The sequence below is a fragment of the Heteronotia binoei genome, chromosome 13 (genome assembly GCF_032191835.1).
Source record: "Heteronotia binoei isolate CCM8104 ecotype False Entrance Well chromosome 13, APGP_CSIRO_Hbin_v1, whole genome shotgun sequence".
In the NCBI taxonomy this organism is placed as follows: domain Eukaryota; kingdom Metazoa; phylum Chordata; class Lepidosauria; order Squamata; family Gekkonidae; genus Heteronotia; species Heteronotia binoei.
In genome coordinates, this window is record NC_083235.1 from 2,362,628 (window position 1) to 2,385,092 (window position 22,465).

General features: G+C 50.0%; 1 protein-coding gene across 2 annotated transcripts in view; it reads right to left on the bottom strand.

Moving 5' to 3' along the window:
- VAV1 (vav guanine nucleotide exchange factor 1) overlaps positions 1 to 22,465 on the bottom strand; it is a 95,929-nt gene that overhangs the window by 25,045 nt on the left and 48,419 nt on the right. For both annotated transcript variants that reach the window (XM_060252051.1, XM_060252050.1), the window contains exons 10-17: positions 19,198 to 19,293; positions 17,890 to 17,958; positions 16,125 to 16,211; positions 13,820 to 13,905; positions 12,185 to 12,317; positions 10,724 to 10,833; positions 2,645 to 2,746; positions 1,256 to 1,353 (exon numbers count right to left, since the gene is read on the bottom strand). In XM_060252051.1, the coding sequence (XP_060108034.1) occupies positions 1,256 to 1,353; positions 2,645 to 2,746; positions 10,724 to 10,833; positions 12,185 to 12,317; positions 13,820 to 13,905; positions 16,125 to 16,211; positions 17,890 to 17,958; positions 19,198 to 19,293 (781 nt within the window). The remainder of the gene's footprint in view (positions 1 to 1,255; positions 1,354 to 2,644; positions 2,747 to 10,723; positions 10,834 to 12,184; positions 12,318 to 13,819; positions 13,906 to 16,124; positions 16,212 to 17,889; positions 17,959 to 19,197; positions 19,294 to 22,465) is intronic.

Sequence of the window (22,465 nt, forward strand, 5' to 3'; positions counted from 1 at the left end):
GATACCCGCTCACCAACTGAAGAAGAGGTCCCTTCTGAGGGCGCATTCCCCTTATCCTCAGCACAGTGCCCTGTTCCCTCTCGACTCACATGCTCCCTGGCAGCAACAGGGCTGCTACGTTCAGAGTGCAGCTCATCTAATACGCCCCCGAGAGTCTTCCCCAAGTGCCTAAGTGACCGTCTCTGCTTCTCCAGGGCAGTCACCTTGGCCTCAAGGGTACGAACTTGTTCCCTGAGGATCAGGAACTCCTTGCATCGAGCACACACCCAAGACTTCTGTCCTGTGGACATATAGTCATACATGTGACACTCAGTGCAAAACACTGGAAAGCCCCCACCCCTCTGCTGGCATTCTACCTTCATTATATATTTTTTAAAATAGTCCCCTTTTAAATCCTGGGGTTTTTCTATGTGGCTTTTCTTCTGGACGGTCTACTGACCGTATTGGGAACACAAGGAAAATAGGGATCTGGGTTCCTGGTCCTTACACAGCCCCCAGGCCAAGAGCCCTTTAGCTCTCACCCTTTGGCTCTCGCCAAAGGCTCGCGCCTCTGGCAAAAGGTGCAGCTTAATAATGCAAAGAGGGTGGGGCCTCAGTCTGCCCCAGGAGCACAGCCACTCCTAATCAATCAGCAGCAATCACCTTCAGCGCACTCAAACCAAACAAACAGCAGTTCCCCAGCAACAACAGACTCAGAATTTTCAGCAATCACACAGTCACAAAAACTCAGAAATTCTCAGCAACTTCACCAGCTATTTAGAAAGCCAAACCTCACCCTTATAGCACTTCTTATCTGCACTCTCTCAGAGCTCTCTGAAATGTGCTCAGCCTCTGGCAAAAGGTGCAGCTGAATAATGCAAAGAGGGTGGGGCCTCAGTCTGCCCCAGGAGCACAGTCACTTCTAATAAACCAGCAACAATCACCTTCAGCCCACTCAAACCAAACAAACAGCAGTTCCCCAGCAACCACAAACTCAGAATTTTCAGCAATCACACAGTCACACAAAGTCAGAAATTCTCAGTAATTTTCCCAGCTGTTTAGAAAACCAAACCTCACCCTTATAGCACTTCTTATCTGCTCTCTCTCAGAGCTCTCTGAAATGTGCTCAGCCTCTGGCAAAAGGTGAAGCTTAATCAGATTGCTCCCAAGGGAATCTGGCTTCCGGGAGATGTGCTGCAGGAAGTCAAATTGAGCCCCAAACCACCACCCCCTCCAGGAAACTCCTCTGCCACACCTGGGTGCCCAAGGTACCCACCTGAGCTGGCTTTTCCACAGGCTGATACCCGACCGAGACATTCCTTGTGTGCCGCTGACCGACATCTGCCACAGCGATAGCCCTGGTAGAAGGTGCCCCTGCGAGTGGGTGGAGAGAGAGGAGAAAGGCTCACAGCTTCGTGCTTTGAGATCAACCAGAGCCACACTCAGCTGCTCTCTGAACCTCAATGGATGCCGTTCCAAGTAACATTTGACATCCTACGAAGCTGTGCTGTCAACGGCCAGCCTTTGACACTGACCAAGGAGCTTCCCGAAGTATTTATTTCCTTTGTTTTTATCCAGCTTTTCTACCCTGTGGAGACCCAGTGTGCCTTACTTGATAACAATGTGGCATTTGCAGCCAGAGGATGTAGTGATGGCCACAGGAATAAACAGCTTGAAAAGGGGATGAGAGAAATTCAAGGAGGAGAGGTCTATCAGTGGCTACTGGCCATGGTGGTTGAGGGGAACCTCCACATTAAGAGGCATTAATCTTTGAATCTCAGAGCCAGGAGGCCACATTAGGCGAAGGCCTCGGCCTCTCTGCCTTGCTGTTGGCTCTCCAGAGGAACTGGTTGGCCACTGTGTGAGACAGGAGGCTGGTCTGGATGGGCCCTCCCTGGTCTGACCCAGCAGGGCTCTTCTGAGGTTCTTATGAGGGCCTCGGCCCCTCTGCCCTGTTGTTGGCCCTCCAGAGGAACTGAGTGGCCACTGTGTGAGACAGGAGGCTAGACTAGATGGACCTTCCCTGGTCTGACCTAGCAGGGCTCTTCTGAGGTTCTTTTCAGGGGAAGGCCTCGGCCTCTCTGCCCTGTTGTTGGCCCTCCAGAGAAACTGGCTGGCCACTGTGTGAGACAGGAGGCTGGACTAGATGGACCCTCAGTGGTCTGACCCAGCAGGGCTCTTCTGATGTCCTTCTCAGGGGAAGGCCTCGGCCTCTCTGCCCTGTTGTTGGCCCTCCAGAGGAACTGGTTGACCACTGTGGGATACAGGAGGCTGGACTAGATGAACCTTCCCTGGTCTGACCCAGGAGGGCTCTTCTGATGTTCTTCTCAGGGGAAGGCCTCGGTCTCTCTTCCCTGTTGTTGGCCCTCCAGAGGAACTGGCTGGCCACTGTGTGAGACAGGATGCTGGACTAGATGGACCCTCCCTGGTCTGACCCAGCAGGGCTCTTCTGATATTCTTCTCGGGGAAAAGCCTCAGCCTCTCTGCCCTGTTGTGGGCCCTCCAGAGGAACTGGTTGGCCCCTGTGTGAGGCAGGATGCTGGACTAGATGGAACCTCCCTGGTCTGATCCAGCAGGGCTTTTCTGATGTTCTCACCACCTTCTCCTCTCCCTTTTATCCTCACACCAGCCCTGTGAGTGGACTGGAGGTGTGTGTCATACCTACCGCAGCAGCATCAGGCAAGCTTTGCAAGTCGTCGTCTCTTCAAAGGAGTGCATGTGGAAATCATGTCCGTTGGCAGTGGCATTTTCAGGGTAGATGTTTGAACTGAGCCAAGGAGAGAGAACAGACAGTCAGCCAGATACAGGACAGCATCTGGAGAATCTGACATTTCTACCTTCCCAGAAGCACAGTTTTTTTCCCCCGAAGGGACAAATTGTGGAAGACCCTTAACATTAAAACCCACATTCTTGATTGCAGCTCCTCCATTCAAATATCCCTTGCCTCTCCATGGTTTCTTTTTCCAAACTTCATCTTCAGCACCTCATGAGAGTTTTCCACTTTCATGGAAAGAGAGAGTCAGTTTGGTGTAGTGGTTAAGTGCACAGGCTCTTATCTGGGAGAACTGGGTTTGATTCCCCAATCCTCGACATGCACCTGCTGGAATGGCCTTGGGTCAGCCATAGCTCTTATCTGGGAGAACCGGGTTTGATTCCCCAATCCTCGACATGCACCTGCTGGAATGGCCTTGGGTCAGCCATAGCTCTTATCTGGGAGAACCGGGTTTGATTCCCCAATCCTCGACATGCACCTGCTGGAATTGTCTTGGGTCAGCCATAGCTATCGCAGGAGTTTCCTTGAAAGGGCAGCTTCTGGGAGAGCTCTCTCAGCCCCACCCACCTCACAGGGTGTCTGTTGTGGGGGGAGAAGATATAGGAGATTGTAAGCCACTCTGAGTCTCTGATTCAGATAGAAGGCCGGGGTATAAATCTGCAATTCTTCTTCTTCACATTATTATTCATTCTTCTGTCAACTATCAAAGGGTTCCTAACCCTTTTCAGGTTCTCAACAGATTTGGAATTCTGACACAGGATGACAGATCTTCCACCAGAGGGCTTGTTATTTTTTAAATCAGGAACTGGCAGATCAGTATAGTGCAATAAAAGTATAATGATCTACACAGGGGTGTCAAACATGCAGCCCAAGGGCCGGATCAGACCCCTAGGAGGAGTCCTATCAGGTCTGCAACCAACTGGCTGTCATCTGCTTCCTTCTCCCTCTCTCTTGCTTCCTTCTGCATCACTGCTTGCTTTGCCAGACTTGCTCAATCACACAGCAGAGCTACAGAGCAAAGCCTCTATTTTCTCAGGCTCCTTCCTTGGGGAGAAAGAAGGGAAGGAGAGCTTGCTTCGTCAGGGTCTCTCAATTGCACAGCAGAACTACTGAGCCAAGCCTCTTTTTTTTCTATTGGCCGAGGCTCCTCAGAATAAGAGATGTCAGTTGTTAAATAAACAAAATATTGCAAGAGTGCTAATGTTTTAAGTATGTTTTATTTTAAGGTTTTTTTAAAAAAATCTTTAATTGTGCTTTCTGTGTCCTTTTAAAGTTTATATCTCCACTACCTGGCATTACATTTTATGACACATACGTCCCCACAGAGTCCTATTTATATCAAATCTGGCCCTCATAACAAATGAGTTTGACACCCCTGATCTACCAGTTCCCAGATTTCATTTTTAAAGGCAGTGTCTTGTCCTTTTTATTGCATAGTTGTAGGAGGAATGGCGCAGCTGAGTCAAGGAAACAGGAGGGAGCAGGGATAGAGGAATGCAGGAGCTGGTGGATATAGAAAGTAGGCCAAAGTAGATACTGGGCTAAAAAGACTTTATGTATTGTAGAAGTTGCTTCCACACCGGCTCAGATTGCCACAGTTTGTCCATTAAATGGAATTCAACCTATGTTATTGTACCAATATGTTGTAGTCCAATGTTGTCCACGTTATCCTGTCATCTTTTTTTCATACCTGGTTTGTGGTGACATTTCTGGCTTTGAAAAGAATTATAAGATAAAAATATGGAGCACAGGTCCATCAGTGGCTATTAGCCACAGTGGGTGTGGGTGTAAATATATATACTGTGACACTGTGTGGCCACTGTGTGACACAGAGTTTTGGATTGGATGGGCCATTGGCCTGATCCAACATGGCTTCTCTTATGTTCTTATGTGACACACAGTGTTGGACTGGAGGGGCCATTGGCCTGATCCAGCATGGCTTCTGTGGCGGAACCGGCCTGATTCTGCCTTCAGACCCGGTCCCGTCTGCTCCCTATGGAGTCGCCAACTCCTGGAGGGAGCTATTTCTCCTCCTGCCCCTTGGGCTCGCTGCCACCACCTGCTCAGTCCCGGGGTTCAGATTGAGAGGAACAGGACTCCCAATCCCCCTCTCCAGCTGTGAGGCCAGGCCTCATGGTCCTCTGCCACCCTGCACTTGGGTTTCACAGAGACCTCAGCGCTTCTTTGGGGCACCCCTGGAGGATTGGCACTTTATCCAACTGCATGCCTTCCCCCCTTCACCTGAGGCCCCCTTCTTAACACAGCGTGGTCTAAAGCGGTCTGGGGATCTGGGGATCTATGTGGTACAGAGTTTGACTGCCAGCATTTAAACAGTAAAAATATATTTATTCAAAAAGAGGGAAAGAAAAACAAAACAAAAACAGTTGCATTTAAAAAAGTAGCACAGCACAGCACAGCAAACAGCATGACAAAGGAACGGTGTTTATAAACGCTTTCTACTGTCCCTGGTCTAAACTTGTCCTGTCTTGAGAATTACTTACTTGGTCTGCCTGCCTGGGGCCTCCCAGGCAGGAGCCTCCATGCTCACCACATGCTCGCTCGAGCCCCAGTTCAAATCTGCCCTCTCTTCCTGCCTAACACATGCAAAGAACAAAAGCACTTCCTGCCTCTCTAGGAGATTTTCCCCCTAGAGTTGTTGGTTTGGCTCTGGAAGGGAGGGGGGGAGTGAGGGGAAGGCTACAAAGCCTGCTGAGGAATTTACTGATCCCTGCCAATGAAGCACCACCACTGACTAAAATGGCGTTCCTCCACAGCTTCTCTTATGTTCTTATGTGACACACAGTGTTGGACTGGAGGGGCCATTGGCCTGATCCAGCATGGCTTCTCTTATGTTCTTATGCGACACAGAGTGTTGGACTGGATGGGCCACTGGCCTGACCCAACATGGCTTCTCTTATGTTCTTATGTGACACAGAGTGTTGGACCGGATGGGCCACTGGCCTGATCCAACATGGCTTTTCTTATGTTCTTATGTGACACAGAGTGTTGGACTGGATGGGCCATTGGCCTGACTCAACATGGCTTCTCTTATGTTCTTATGTGACACAGAGTGTTGGACTGGATGGGCCATTGGCCTGACAACATGGCTTCTCTTATGTTCTTATGTGACACAGAGTGTTGGACTGGATGGGCCACTGGCCTGATCCAACATGGCTTCTCTTATGTTCTTATGTGACACAGAGTGTTGGACTGGATGGGCCATTGGCCTGACTCAACATGGCTTCTCTTATGTTCTTATGTGACACAGAGTGTTGGACTGGAGGGGCCACTGGCCTGATCCAACATGGCTTCTCTTATGTTCTTATGTGACACAGAGTGTTGGACTGGAGGGGCCACTGGCCTGATCCAACATGGCTTCTCTTATGTTCTTATGTGACACAGAGTGTTGGACTGGATGGGCCACTGGCCTGATCCAACATGGCTTCTCTTATGTTCTTATGTGACACAGAGTGTTGAACCGGATGGGCCATTGGCCTGATCTAACAGGGCTTCTCTTATATTCTTATAACACCAAACTGTCCAGTGCAGCCTGGGAAAATTCTATTGATCAACTTTACAGGATGGGGGTTCTGTCTCCTAGGAATGCCTTTCCCTGGCTGAATTGCCCTTTTAATAAGACCTGCAACAAGGCCCGGTCCCCATGATTAAAAAAAAAAAGTGACAGCAAAGAGAAGGCATGACCAGGGGTGGAATTCTAGCAGGAGCGCCTTTGCATATTAGGCCACACACCCCTGATATAGCCAATCCTCGAAGAGCTTACAAAAAAGAGCCTTGGAAGCTATTGGAGGATTGGCTACATCAGGGGTATGTGGCCCAATATGCAAAGGCGCTCCTGCTAGAATTCCACCGCTGGGCATGACTGAGGGCTTTCCCGCATTGTAAGTTCCTGTTTCTTTTGAGGGGGGGCGGGGGTTCTGGTCCACATTTGTTTTGCTCCATCTTGTGGTTGATTTGATATCACATCGCACCATGCCTGGCATAAAAACCTGTACTTTAAATCATCCGGGAAGTAAACTGGAAATAAAAAGGTCAAGGTAGTCCCCCGTACAAGCACCAGTTGTTTTCAACTCTGGGGTGAAGTTGCTTTCACAACATTTTCACGGCATTCTTTTTTGGGGGTGGTTTGCCTTCCCCAGTCCTTACACTTTCCTCCCAGCAAGCTGGGGACTCATTTGACCGACCTCGGAAGGATGGAAGGCTGAGTCAACCTGGAGCCGGCTACCTGAACCAGCTTCTGCTGGGATCGAACTCAGACTGTGAGCAGAGGGCTCCGACTGCAGTAATGCAGCTTTACTACTCTGCGCCACGGGGCTCTTAAACTGGAAATAACCACGCTCATGTTACCCTGAGCAAAGGTTTGCTCAGTTTCTTAATTTTACTATTCTGTCGTTGGATCTTAAATTTTTACCATTTTGCATTCTAAACCACTGCCTACCAGCTCTGTGTAGCTCTGCTCACTGTAGCTGATTCCTCGTCTGATGAAGTGTGCTTAGAGCTTCCATTCTGAATAAAACTTGGTTGGTCTTAAAGGTACACTTGACTCCTACTTTGTTCTAATGCAACAACACTATTTACCATTCAATTAAAACAGGGGGGGGGGGGTATCAGATGCAACAAGATTAGAAAAGTAAAGGGCTGAACTACATGAAGTTAGGGTTGCCAAGTGCAATTCAAGAAATACCTGGGGACTTTGGGGATGGAGCCAGGAGACTTTGGGGGTGGAGCCACGAGACATTGGGGGTGGAGCCAGAAACAATGGTGTGAGTTCTGGCCGTCACATTAAATGCCTTCCCGACATTAGAAATAATGGATGGGGCACCTTCCTTTGGGGCTCATAGAATTGGACCCCCTGGACCAATCTTTTTGAAACTTGGAGGGTATTTCGAGGAGAGGCACCTGATGCTATGCTGAAAATTTGGTGCCTCTATCTCAATAAACAGCCCCATCAGAGCCCCAGATACCCAAGGATCAATTTTCCATTATACCCTATGGGAATAACTCTCCCTAGGAAATAATGAGTTCCCAGCAGACATTTCCCTCCCATCCCCTCCCAAGCTTTCTGTTGACCCTGAAGTGGGGCGAGGGCCTCCAAACTGGGGGATCCCCTGCCCCCACCTGAGGATTGGCGACCTCGCGGGAAGGGAATATCAGATGCAACAAGATTAGAAAAGTAAAGGGCTGAACTACATGAACTGCAGAGCCTTCCTCAATGCCTTTGCTCTTTGGCCAGTTTCAGATCTGTCGTATTGTGCGAAAACGCAACTGACAGGCAGCCTACAGAGCAAAGGGCTCCATGGAGCTTCCTGAAATTGGGCCTGGTGCTGCAGAAACTGCCACCCTCAGCACGAGGAGAAAGGGAACCTTGGAAGCCAAACAGAGGATGAAGTCACACGGATACTGCAAAGAAGTCGAGAGGGAACAAATGGAAATAAAATAATGCACATGGATGCAAATATTTTGTATGGAGTCAGCGGAAATTTCTCCTTCTCTCACAGACGTCAACAGTCAGTCATTCGGGGTGGGAATTTCTGAGAGGCACAGCCTTTTCAAGAAAACACTCCACTTTTTCAAATATGCTCCTCGGGAATTTTCAGTGGGGATATTATGGTCTAGCTCAGGGATAGGGAACAGTGGCTCTCCAGATGTTTTTAGCCTACAACTCCCATCAGCCCCAGCCATTGACCATGTTGTAGGCAAAACACATCTGGAGAGCCACTGTTCCCTACCCCTAGCTACCTCATGGATCCCCGACCTTTTAGGCCCTGCAAGCGCCTTGGAAATTCTCAAAATGGCTGCCACAAAATGTTTTTTAAAAACCTGCACAGCCAATCAAATCTCCAGAGGCGGGGTTGCCAATCCCCAGGTGCTTAGATGCATTTGGTTATGAAATGTTATTGGTTGTCCCACCCAGTTGAAATTGTATATGAATGTAGTGTGTGGAAATCACATTATTTAAAAAAAATGTTTTGTATTTAAAAATTTGTTTGCTTTTGGTTATATTATTATTTTTATTTCATCACAGTTTTTTCCTGCTTTCAACCTTTCCATAAGAACATAAGAGAAGCCATCTTGGATCAGGCCAATGGCCCATCCAGTCCAACACTCTGTGTCACATAAGAACATAAGAGAAGCCATGTTGAATCAGGCCAGTGGCCCATCCAGTCGAACACTCTGTGTCACATAAGAACATAAGAGAAGCCATGTTGGATCAGGCCAATGGCCCATCCAGTCCAACACTCTGTGTCACATAAGAACATAAGAGAAGCCATGTTGGATCAGGCCAATGGCCCATCCAGTCCAACACTCTGTGTCACATAAGAACATAAGAGAAGCCATGTTGGATCAGGCCAATGGCCCATCCAGTCCAACATTCTGTGTCACATAAGAACATAAGAGAAGCCATGTTGGATTAGGCCAATGGCCTATCCAGTCCAACACCCTGTGTCACACAGTGGCCAAAAAAACAAACCCCAAGTGCCATCAGAAGGTTCACAAGTGGGGATAGAAGCCCTTCCACTTTGCCTCCCCCCAAGCACCAAGAATACAGAGCATCACTGCCCCAGACAGTTCCAATAATATACTGTGTCTAATAGCCACTGATGGACCTCTGCTCCATATTTTTATCTAATCCTCTCTAGAAGCTGTCTATGTTTGTAGCCACCACCACCTCCTGTGGCAGTGAATTCTACATGTTAATCACCCTTTGGGTGAAAAGTACTTCCTTTTATCCGTTCTAACCCAACTGCTCAGCAATTTCATTGCATGCCCACGAGTTCTTTATTGTGAGAAAGAAAGAAAAGTACTTCTTTCTCTACTTTCTCCATCCCATGCCTAATCTTGTAAACTTCTATCATGTCACCCCACAGTCGACGTTTCTCCAGGCTAAAGAGCCCCAAGCATTTTAGCCTTTCTTCATAGGGAAAGTGTTCCAAACCTTTCATCATTCTAGTTGCCCTTTTCTGGACTTTTTCTTGTGCTATAATATCCTTTTTGAGGTGTGGCGACCAGAACTGCACACAGTATTCCAAATGAGACCGCACCATCGATTTATACAGGGGCATTATGATACTGGCTGATTTGTTTTCAACTCCCTTCCTAATAATTCCCAGCATGGCGTTGGCCTTTTTTATTGCAATCGCACACTGTCTTGACATTTTCAGTGAGTTCTCTACCACGACCCCAAGATCTCTCTCTTGGTCAGTCTCTGCCAGTTCACACCCCATCAACTTGTATTTGTAGCTGGGATTTTTGGCCCCAATGTGCATTACTTTGTGCATTACCTTTTTCCATGATTCTCCCTGTCAGTATTGGAATCCTCAGGTGGGGGCAAGGGATCCCCCAGTTTGGAGGCCCTCCCCCCACTCAGGGTCATCAGAAAGCGGGGGGAGGAAAATGTCTGCTGGGCACTCCATTATTCCCTAAGGAGACACATCCCCATTGGGTATAATGGAAAATTAATCCATGGTAGTGTTTTGAGGTAGAGGCACCAAATTTGCAGCAAAGCATCAAAGAACTGTCCCCAAAACACCCTCCGAGTTTCAAAAAGATTGGGCCATGGGGTCCAATTCTATGAGCCCCCAAAGAAGGTGCCCCTGTCCATCATTTCCAAAGGAGGAAAGGTATTTAAAAGGAGCATGGTCCCTTTAGATGTGATGGCCAGTACTCCCTTTGGAGTCCAGTTATCTTGTCACAACCTTGCTCCTGGCTCCACCCCCAAAGTCCCCAGATATTTCTTGAATTGGACTTGGCAACCGTAGCACTAGGAAAGATGATGGCAGGTGCCATCGTGGCCACGCACACCCAGCTGGAGACCCCTGGTCCGTCTCCAAAGCATTTCCGTGCCAGCAGACACATTCCAGGGACTGGGCTATTTGGTATCTCCCCCACAAGGATCGGTTCCCGAGATCTAGGCTTACGAGGCTGTGGGGACAGAGGGGACAAGAGACTTACAGGGCCATTTCAAATTGTTCCAGCCACTTCTTCTTCAGCTCCCGTGTCTTGAAGTAGAGTTCGTAGCCCGAGGGACTGTAAGAATCCACTAGAACAAACATATGAGTCCACTGGCAAGACATAAGCGGGAATAACCAGTTAGAATCTGAACTCGGTACCGTTCATCCTCTCTCCGTTTTGTTCTCAGGGTTCCCCAGGAAGAGACTGGTACGAAATGGATTCGAAAAAACAGGCTGGAGTGGGGTGGGATGAAGAAGCGGCTTGCAATAGGGTTGTGAACTTCCAGATGGTAGCTGGAGATCTCCTGAGGTTAAAACTGATCTGGAGAGTTTTAACCCCAGCTTAAACTGGAGCAGAGATCAGTTCCTCCGGAGAAAATGGCAGCTTTGGAAGTTGAACTCTGTAATCCTTCCCTTCGCCAGACCCAGTTCCGGATTCAACCCTGTGGAGGCCCCTAGGCAGTCAAAATCTCAGGGGCCCTCTTGCCAATTATCTCAGAGTTGGAGCGCCCACCCTACAACCTGCGGCCCCCACTGGTCTGCAGGCCCCTTCTTCAAAGCCCCTGTGACCAAGCTGCGGCGGAGAGGCAGAGAGAGGCAGACTTGGCGACAACGCCGGCAGCAGCTGCACCAGGCAAGTCGGGCAAAGAGCGGCTCAGTTGCTGGCTGGCTGGGAGGGCTGCAAGCAGGGGGGAAACTGGGGCGGGAGCCAGCCCGAGGCCCCTAAAGGTGTGCAGGCCCAAAGGCCAGTGCCTACTTGGCCAAATTGTTAATCCAGCCCTGGCCAAACCTAGGGTTGCCAAGTCCAATTTAAGAAATATCTGGGGACTTTGGCGGTGGAGCCAGGAGACATTAGGGGTGGAGCCAAGAACAAGGGTGTGACAAGCATAATTGAACTCCAAAGGGAGTTCTGGCCATCACATTTAAAGGGACGGCACACCTTTTCAATGCCTTCCTTCCATAGGAAATAATGAAGGATAGGGGCACCTTCTTTTGGGGCTCATAGAATTGGACCCCCTGGTCCAATCTTTTTGAAACTTGGGGGGTATTTTGGGGAGAGCCACTAGATGCTATACCAAAAATTTGGTGCCTCTACCTCAAACAACAGCCCCCCCCCCCGAGAGCCCCAGATACCCGCAGATCATTTCTCCATGATTTTCTATGGGAATAAATCTCCATAGGGAATAAAAGAGTTCCCAGCAGACATTTCCCTCCCCTCCCCCCACTTTCTAACGACCCTGATCTCCAAACCAGGGGATCCCCTGCCCCCACCTGGGGATTAGCAACCCTAGCCAAACCCCACCTCCAGGCTCCAACCCCCAAATCTCCAGGTATTTCTCCACCCAGAGGTGGCAACCTGCTGCGAAAGGAAGTGGAACTTCATTTGGGGAGGGAACGTCTCCACCCCCCCTCCCGCTCACCTCCCAAACTTCTCCTCGGACACGGTGACCCAAAACGTTACCTTCTTGTTGTCCTTCTCTCCGGAAGAATCATCCCGGACTTGGTAGCTGTGCAGGTCAACAAATTTCTTCATTTCAAACGTATCTCCTTTCCGCTTGCAGATCAGGAGGGCCTTATCCAGGAGGAAAGCGTACCTGGAAGAGAAGGTTCGCTTGAGAAAAGTCAGCGCAGCTGAGCTAGAGACTATGGGGTAGGCAGCTCTAGGGTGGGAAATACCTGCATTTGGGGGGGGGGGTTGAGCCTGGGGAGGGCAGAATTTGTGTGTGTGTGGGGGGGTGGCAACTGCAAGCATTGACAGCTTAAAGAGGGGATTGGATCAACATCTGGAGCAGAGGTCCATCAGTGGCTATTAGCCACAGCTTATTGTTGCAACTCTCTGTCTGGGGCAGTGATGCTCTGTATTCTTGGTGCTTGGGGGGCAACATTGGGAGGGCTTCTGGAGTTCTGGCCCCACTGATGGACCTCCTGATGGCTCTTGGGTTTTGGCCACCGTGTGACACAGTGTTGGACTGGATGGGCCATTGGCCTGATCCGACATGGCCTCTCTTATGTTCTTATGTCTGGGGCAGTGATGCTCTGTCTTCTTGGTGCTTGGGGGGCAACAGTGGAAGGGCTTCTAGTGTCCTGGCCCCACTGATGGACCTCCTGATGGCACCTGGATTTTTTGGCCATTGTGTGACACAGAGTGTTGGGCTGGATGGGCGATTGGCCTGGTCCAGCATGGCTTCTCTTATGTTCTTATGTCTGGGGCAGGGATGATCTGTATTCTTGGTGCTTGGGGGGCACAGTGGGTGGGCTTCTAGTGTCCTGGCCCCACTGGTGGACCTCCTGATGGCACCTAGTTTTTTGGCCACTGTGTGACACAGAGTGTTGGACTGGATGGGCCATTGGCCTGATCCAACACGGCTTCTCTTATGTTCTTATGTCTGGGGCAGTGATGTTCTGTATTCTTGGTGCTTGGGTGGGGGCACAGTGGGAGGACGTCTAGTGTCCTGGCCTCACTGGTGGACCTCCTGATGGCACCTGGGTTTTCTGGCCACTGTGTGACACAGAATGTTGGACTGGATGGGCCATTGACCTGATCCAACATGGCTTCTCTTATGTTCTTATGTCTGGGGCAGTGATGTTCTGTATTCTTGGTGCTTGGGTGGGGGCACAGTGGGAGGACGTCTAGTGTCCTGGCCTCACTGGTGGACCTCCTGATGGCACCTGGGTTTTCTGGCCACTGTGTGACACAGAGTGTTGGACTGGATGGGCCATTGGCCTGATCCAACATGGCTTCTCTTATGTTCTTCTGTGACAGAGTGTTGGACTGGATGGGCCACTGGCCTGATCCAACATGGCTTCTCTTATGTTCTTCTGTGACACAGAGTGTTGGACTGGATGGGCCACTGGCCTGATCCAATATGGCTTCTCTTATGTTCTTATGGGGGGGAGGGACCTCAGTGGGGCACAAGGCCACAGAGTCCCCTCTCCGAAGCAGCCATTCCCTATAGGGGAGCTGCTCTTTGTAGCCTGGAGATCAACTGTAATTCTGAGGGACCTTCAGGCCCCACCTGGAGGTTGGTAACCTTAGCATCAGGACTGCCCTCCCTCCATTCAGCCCCCTCTGCTCTTTGAGGTCTGCGAGGGTCACCTGTCCATCTTGGAGCGCTTCTCTCCACCCACGACCTTGACCTCTCCGTCGATTTTCGGCCTCCCAAAGTGAGCCAAGGACTGGGTCTGGGGAGAAGGGAGACAGCTTTGCTTACAGAGGAGATCAGCAAACCAGGTCACAATAAGTGGGATGGCCCCCAACAAACATATACTCGGGGGGGGGGGGGTTGTAGCAGGAACTCCTTTGCATATTAGGCCACACACCCCTGAGGTAGCCAATCCTCCCAGAGCTTCCAGGGCTCTTAGTCCAGGGCCTACTGTAAGCTCCAGGAGGATTGGCTACATCAGGGGGGTGTGGCCTAATAGGCAAAGGAGTTCCTGCTACAAAAGAAAGAGCCCTGCATAGAATGCCTAGAGGCAGTGGACATCGATTTATGGCAGCCCTGCAGGGTTTTCAAGGCAAGAGGCCTACAGAGGTGGTTTGCCTTTGCCTGCCTCTGCGTGGTGCCCCTGGACCTCCTGGGGGGAGGGACCTCCAGGGTCATCTAGTCCAACCCCTCGCACAATGCAGGAAACTCGCAAACACCTCCCCCTAAATTCACAGGATCTTCATTGCTGTCAGATGGCCATCCAGCCTCTGTTGAAAAACTTCCAAGAAGGGAGAGCCCACCACCTCCCGAGGAGGAAGCCTTTTCCACTGAGGAACTGCTATAAACTCACAAACACTTCTCCCTAAATTCACAGGATCTTCATTGCTGTCAGATGGCCATCCAGCCTCTGTTGAAAAACCTCCAAGGAAGGAGAGCCCACCACCTCCCAAGGAGGAAGCCTGTTCCACTGAGGAACTGCTCTAAACTCACAAATCCCTCCCCCTAAATTCACAGGACCCTCATTGCTGTCAGACGGCCATCTAGCCTCTGTTGAAAAACCTCCAAGGAAGGAGAGCCCAACACCTCCCGAGGAGGAAGCCTCTTCCACTGAGGAACTGCTCTAAACTCACAAACACTTCTCCCTAAATTCACAGCACCTTCATTGCTGTCAGATGGCCATCTAGCCTCTGTTAAAAAACCTCCAAGGAAGGAGAGCCCACCACCTCCCGAGGAGGAAGCCTGTCCCACTGAGGAACTGCTCTAAACTCACAAATCCCTCCCCCTAAATTCACAGGATCTTCATTGCTGTCAGATGGCCATCTAGCCTCTGTTTAAAAACCTCCAAGGAAGGAGAGCCCACCACCTCCCGAGGAGGAAGCCTCTTCCACTGAGAAATCAGAATCAAAGAGTTGGAAGGGACCTCTAGGGACATCTCATCCAACCCCCTGCACAATGCAGGAAACTCACAAACACTTCCCCCTAAATTCACAGCAACCTCATTGCTGTCAGATGACCATCTAGCCTCTGTTTAAAAACCTCCAAGGAAGGAGAGCCCACCACCTCCCAAGGAGGAAGCCTGTTCCACTGAGGAACCGCTCTAATGGTCGGGAAGTTCTTTCTCATATTGAGCCGAAAACTCTTTTGATTTAATTTCAACCGATTGGTTCTGGTCCTACCTTCCGGGGCCACAGAAAACAATCCACACCATCCTCTATATCAGGGGTGGCCAATGGTAGCTCTCCAGATTTTTTTGCCTACAACTTCCATCAGCCCCAGCCAGCATGACCAATGGTTGTAGGCAAAAAACATCTGGAGAGCTACCATTGGCCACCCCTGCTCTATATGACAGCCCTTCAAGGACTTGAAGATGGTGATCCTATCACCTCTCAGCAACCTCCTCTCCAGGCTAAACATGCCCAGCTCCTTCAACCTTTCTTCATAGGACTTGGTCTCCAGACCCCTCACCATCTTCGTCGCCCTCCTCTGGACCCGATCCAGCTTGTCTATACCCTTCTTAAATGTGGTGCCCAAAACTGAACACAATACTCCAGGTGAGATCTTACCAGAGCAGAGTAAAGCGATACCATCACATCATGTGATCTGGACACTATACTTCTGTTGATATAGCCCAAAATGGCATTTGCTTTTTTAGCCACCGCATCACACTGTGGACTCATGTTCAGCGTATGATCCACTAAGACCCCTAGATCCTTTTTGCACAGACTACTGCTAAGACAAGTCTCCCCCATCCTATAACCATGCATTGGATTTTTCCAACCTAAATGCAAAACTTTACATTTATCCCCGTTAAAATTCATTTTATTGATTTTAGCCTGGTTTTCCAGCCTGTCAAGATCCTCCTGTATCCTGTTTCTGTCTTCTTCTGTGTTGCTTCAGGGGAATTTAAAAAGCAAAGAAATTAACCCCTTCCCCCCCAAAGAAGCATTAAAACGCATCCCTTCCCCAACGACTCACCAAGTTCTCTATGGACAGCTGGAAATTGGTGATCTGCTTCAGTATTTCATTGTCTCTCTTGACTTCGTTCACACATTGAGCCAAATCCTAGGACAGAGGAAAGAATGAAACCCCATTTCCCTCCCCAGCGTGAGAAGAGCCAGTGACGTGGCGGAAGAGTTGTGAAATATCAGAGACAAGAGCTTAAAATTACAAGCACGTTTAAAAGTAAATAATATAGGATTATTTATCTGCATTAAAGCTGCTGTACAGTGAGCAGTGACTCACTCTGAAGAAGTGGCTTATAGAATCATAGAGTTGGGGGGACCTCCAAGTCTAGTCCAACTCCCTGCACAATGCAGGAAATTCACAAATGCCTCCTCCATACACATACCTCCCCAGTGCCCCTGCTCCACCCCCAGAAGATGGCAAAAATCTCCAGGATCTCTGACCAAACTGGCCTGGAGAAAAATTTCTGCCTGATCCCAAAGTGGCAAACAGCATTTCCCTGGGCGTGGAAGAGAGGGCCACGAGAACGAAGCCCTGGTGCAGCCCTTCCTGCCCATCCTCACATGATCTGCCTACTTCACAGAATCAGCCTTGCTGTCAGATGGCCATCTAGGCTCGGGGAGGTAGGGTTGCCAAGTCCAATTCAAGAAATATCTGGGGACTTTGGGGGTGGAGCCAGGAGACTTTGGGGGTGGAGCCAGGAGCAAGGCTGTGGCAAGCATGACTGAACTCCAAAGGGAGTTCTGGCCATCACATTTAAAGGGACAGCACACCTTTTAAATGCCTTCCCTCCATTGGAAAGAATGAAGGATAGGGGCACCTTCTTTGGGGGCTCATAGAATTGGACCCCCTGGTTCAATCTTCTTGAAACTTGGGGGGTATTTTGGGGAGAGGCAATGGATGCCATGCTGAAATGTGGTGCCTCTACCTCAAAAAACACCCCCCCAGAGCCCCAGATACCCATGGATTAATTCTCAATTATACCCTATGGCAGGGTGGCAGTTGTAGGCAAAAAACATCTGGAGAGCTACCGTTGGCCACCCCTGCCCTATGGGAATCAGTCTTCATAGAGAATAATGGAATGCCCAGTAGCCATTTCCCTCCCCTCCCCCCCTCCCGCTTTCTGATGACCCTGAAGTGGGGAGAGAGCTTTCAAACCGGGAGAGCCTCTGCCTTCACCTGGGGATTGGCAACCCTATTGGGAGGGTGGATTCAATGGTGTTAAGAGAAGCCATGTTGGATCAGGCCAATGGCCCCTCCAGTTCAACACTCTGTGTCACACAGTGGCCAAAAACCCCCAGGTGCCATCAGGAGTTCCATCAGTGGGGCCAGGAAACTAAAAGCCATCCCACTGCCCCCCAATGCCAAGAATACAGAGCATCACTGCCCCAGCCCAGACAGAGAGTTCCAACAATATGCTGTGGCTAATAGCCACTGATGGACCTCTGCTCCATATGCTGATCCAATCTCCTCTTGAAGCTGTCTATGCTTGTAGCTGCCACTACCTCCTGTGGCAGTGAATTCCACGTGTTAATCACCCTTTGGGTGAAGAAATACTTCTTTTTATCAGTTTTTAACCCGACTGCTCAGTAATTTCTTGGAGTGCCCACGAATTCTCGTATTGTGAGAAAGGGAGAAAAGGACTTCTTAATCTACCTTCTCTATCCTGTGCATAATCTTGTAAACTTCAAGGAAGGGGAACAACTGGCCCTCTCAAGGAAGGTTCAAGGAAGGGGAACAACTGGGCCTCTCCCTGGGCCCAACCTGTCTGTCTCACCCTCATGTCATCGAGCGCCTGCCGGAGGTTCTCTTTCTCAATCGGTTCTGCTGTGTATTTGATCAGCTCCTGGGGAGGGGGGAAGCAACAGAGAAAAATTAGCCCACCTGCCTTTTGTGACCTGTTGTGCAGGGTCCTCTGCTTTGCTAATTTTCGTGGCTCAGAAAACACCAGAGATCTCCCTTGTATAATGAAAACAATGTACTTAATATCTCCAACACATAAATAATACACAAAACACTAGTATTACATATGAGAAAAGTTCTCCAACAGAGGCTGTAAGGCTCCAGAGACAAGAAATATTAAAACACATAAAATATTTTTGAAGCTGACATATGGTTTATTGAGCCTCAGAGTAAAGGCTTAAGTTATTCATAGGTGCATCTCTTGACAAAGATACTAATCAAAATGGGAAATATAATGCTTGAAATTCCGTTGAGAACGTACTTTATGTACAGTTGAAGAATATATCACCTTTGAGTGTTGTACAAGTCTGGAACTGTATCGGAACTTGGTTTGGTTTCTGTTCTTCTGGATATCGTATTTATTGGCAACAGTGTATGTGTTCCAACACTTTGAATTTTTCTCATAAGTAGTACTAACATTTTGTGTATTATTTATGTGTTGAAGATATTAAGTACATTGACTCAGCCTTCCATCCTTCCGAGGTCAGTAAAATGAGTACTCAGCTTGCTGGAAGGGAAGTGGAGATGACTGGGGAAGGCAATTGCAAACCGCCCCGTTAAAAAGTCTGCAGTGAAAACATTGTGAAAGCAACGGCACCCCAGAGTCGGAAACGACTGGTGCTTGCACAGGGGATTACCTCTACCTTTTAATAATATAAGGGAGATATCTGATGTTTTCTGGTTGTTTAGTCTTTCTCCCCATCCCTGTTTTTGCAATATTTGTGGCTCAGCATCATCACTGAGGTTCAGAAACCAGAACAAGAATCCCTGAGTCATGCATAGAATTTTGATTCTGTCACCCACGAAGAGGAAGGGACATTGGAGGAGACTCATAGTCAACAGGAAGGAAGAGAAAAACCACGCAGACAGGAAAGCCCTTGCCAAGACACCTTAGGGAGAACTGGTCTCCTTCGCTCTCTTCCTCCTTGGCTTCCTCTCTGCCTCTTTTGCTTGCGAGATCCTGAGAAGAAGAAGCACCCCAGGGCATCCAGGCAACAGACGGGGAATTTCCCCAGAAAGAGCTGAACTAATGGCCACGAGAACGACACGTAAGAGCATCGTCTCATGTGTCTCAGGGCCACATTCTCCCCTCCCTTCCACCGAATAGCAAGACGGAGGCTACCTGCAGGAGCAAGTGATACTTCAGGACCCGCTGCATAGGAACCATGAGGAGGTCGCGCAGGCTGAAGCGGCCGTTGTTGGCTCGTTGGGAACATTCCTGAAAGAAAGAAGCCGGAGCAGAAATGGGGAGTTAGGACCCGAACCTCAGCACTCATGAAGTTGCCTTCTACTGAATCAGACCCTCGAGCCATCAAGGTCAGTCTTGTCTGCTCAGACTGGAAGTCGCTCTTCAGGGTCTCAGGCAGAGAAGACTCTTTCCCATCTCCTCCTGCCTGGTCCTTTCAACTGGAAATGCCGGGGATTGAACCTGGGACCTTCTGCATGCCGAGCAGAGGCTCGGCCACTGAGTCAGGGTCTCAGGTCAAGGTCTTTCCCGTCACCTCCTGCCTGGTCCTTTCAACTGGAAATGCCGGGGATTGAACCTGGGGCCTTCTGCATGCCGAGCAGAGGCTCTGCCACTGAGCCAGGGTCTCAGGTAAAGGTCTTTCCCATCACCTCCTGCCTGGTCCTTTCAACTGGAAATGCCGGGGATTGAACCTGGGACCTTCTGCATCCCAAGCAGAGGCTCGGCCACTGAGTCAGGGTCTCAGGTCAAGGTCTTTCCCGTCACCTCCTGCCTGGTCCTTTCAACTGGAAATGCCGGGGATTGAACCTGGGGCCTTCTGCATGCCAAGCAGAGGCTCTGCCACTGAGCCAGGGTCTCAGGTCAAGGTCTTTCCCATCACCTCCTGCCTGGTCCTTTCAACTGGAAATGCCGGGGATTGAACCTGGGGCCTTCTGCATGCCGAGCAGAGGCTCTGCCACTGAGCCAGGGTCTCAGGTAAAGGTCTTTCCCATCACCTCCTGCCTGGTCCTTTCAACTGGAAATGCCGGGGATTGAACCTGGGACCTTCTGCATCCCAAGCAGAGGCTCGGCCACTGAGTCAGGGTCTCAGGTCAAGGTCTTTCCCGTCACCTCCTGCCTGGTCCTTTCAACTGGAAATGCCGGGGATTGAACCTGGGGCCTTCTGCATGCCAAGCAGAGCCTCTGCCACTGAGCCAGGGTCTCAGGTCAAGGTCTTTCCCATCACCTCCTGCCTGGTCCTTTCAACTGGAAATGCCGGGGATTGAACCTGGGGCCTTCTGCATGCCAAGCAGAGCCTCTGCCACTGAGCCAGGGTCTCAGGTCAGGGTCTTTCCCATCACCTCCCACCTGGTCCTTTTAACTGGAGATGCCAGGGATTGAACCTAGGACCTTCTGCATGCCAAGCAGAGGCTGTGCCCTTGAGCCAGGGTCTCAGGTCAAGGTCTTTCTCGTCACCTCCTGCTTGGTCCTTTCAACTGGAGATGCTGGGTATTGAAGCTGGGACCTTCTGCATGCCAAGCAGGTGTTCTGTCACTGAGTCAGGGTCTCAGGTCAAGGCCTTTCCCATCACCTCCTGCCTGGTCCTTCTAACTGGAGATGCCAGGGATTGATCCTGGGACCTTCTGCCTGCCAAGCAGAGGCTCTGTCACTGAGCCACGGTCCTTCCTCTAAGTGTGGCTGGGGATGAAGCTGCAAATGCATGCAGTTTTCCTACAGAGTCATGGCAACCGCTGCCAACCTTCAGGTGAGGCCTGGAGATTCTCCTGCTATTTTTACTAATCTGCAGACCACAGGGATCAAAAAATGAACGCCTTGGGCATTGGACTCTGCGGCTTCCATCCTGCTGAGAACCTTCCCCTCTCCAAGTTCTACCTCCCAAATCTCCAGGAATTTTCCAACCTGGAGTTGGCAACCCTACTCTTGCATAGAAGGACCATTCTGTACAGCAGCTGGAGCCAAAGAACATAAGAACATCAGAGAAGCCTTGTTGGATTAGGCCAGTGGCCCATCCAGTCCAACACTCTGTGTCACAGAAGAACATAAGAGAAGCCCTGTTGGATCAGGCCAGTGGCCCATCCAGTCCAACACTCTGTGTCACAGAAGAACATAAGAGAAGCCCTGTTGGATCAGGCCAGTGGCCCATCCAGTCCAACACTCTGTCACAGAAGAACATAAGAGAAGCCATATTGGATCAGGCCAGTGGCCCCTCCAGTCCAACACTCTGTCACATAAGAACATAAGAGAAGCCCTGTTGGATCAGGCCAGTGGCCCCTCCAGTCCAACACTCTGTGTCACATAAGAACAGAAGAGAAGCCATGCTGGATCAGGCCAGTGGCCTCTCCAGTCCAACACTCTGTGTCACAGAAGAACATAAGAGAAGCCCTGTTGGATCAGGCCAGTGGCCCCTCCAGTCCAACACTCTGTGTCACAGAAGAACAGAAGAGAAGCCATGCTGGATCAGGCCAGTGGCCCCTCCAGTCCAACACTCTGTGTCACAGAAGAACATAAGAGAAGCCCTGTTGGATCAGGCCAGTGGCCCCTCCAGTCCATCACTCTGTGTCACATAAGAACATAAGAGAAGCCATGTTGGATCAGGCCAGTGGCCCCTCCAGTCCAACACTCTGTGTCACAGAAGAACATAAGAGAAGCCCTGTTGGATCAGGCCAGTGGCCCCTCCAGTCCAACACTCTGTGTCACATAAGAACAGAAGAGAAGCCATGCTGGATCAGGCCAATGGCCCCTCCAGTCCAACACTCTGTGTCACATAAGAACATAAGAGAAGTCATGATGGATAAGGCCAATGGCCCCTCCAGTCCAACACTCTGTGTCACATAAGAAAATAAGAGAAGCCCTGTTGGATCAGGCCAATGGCCCATCCAGTCCAACACTCTGTGTCACATAAGAAAATAAGAGAAGCCCTGTTGGATCAGGCCAGTGGCCCATCCAGTCCAACACTCTGTGTCACATAAGAACATAAGAGAAGTCATGATGGATCAGGCCAGTGGCCCATCCAGTCCAACACTCTGTGTCACATAAGAACATAAGAGAAGCCATGTTGGATCAGGCCAATGGCCCCTCCAGTCCAACACTCTGTGTCACATAAGAACATAAGAGAAGCCATGTTGGATCAGGCCAGTGGCCCATCCAGTCCAACACTCTGTGTCACATAAGAACATAAGAGAAGCCCTGTTGGATCAGGCCAATGGCCCCTCCAGTCCAACACTCTGTGTCACATAAGAACATAAGAGAAGCCCTGTTGGATCAGGCCAGTGGCCCATCCAGTCCAACACTCTGTGTCACATAAGAACATAAGAGAAGTCATGATGGATCAGGCCAGTGGCCCATCCAGTCCAACACTCTGTGTCACATAAGAACGTAAGAGAAGCCCTGTTGGATCAGGCCAATGGCCCATCCAGTCCAACAC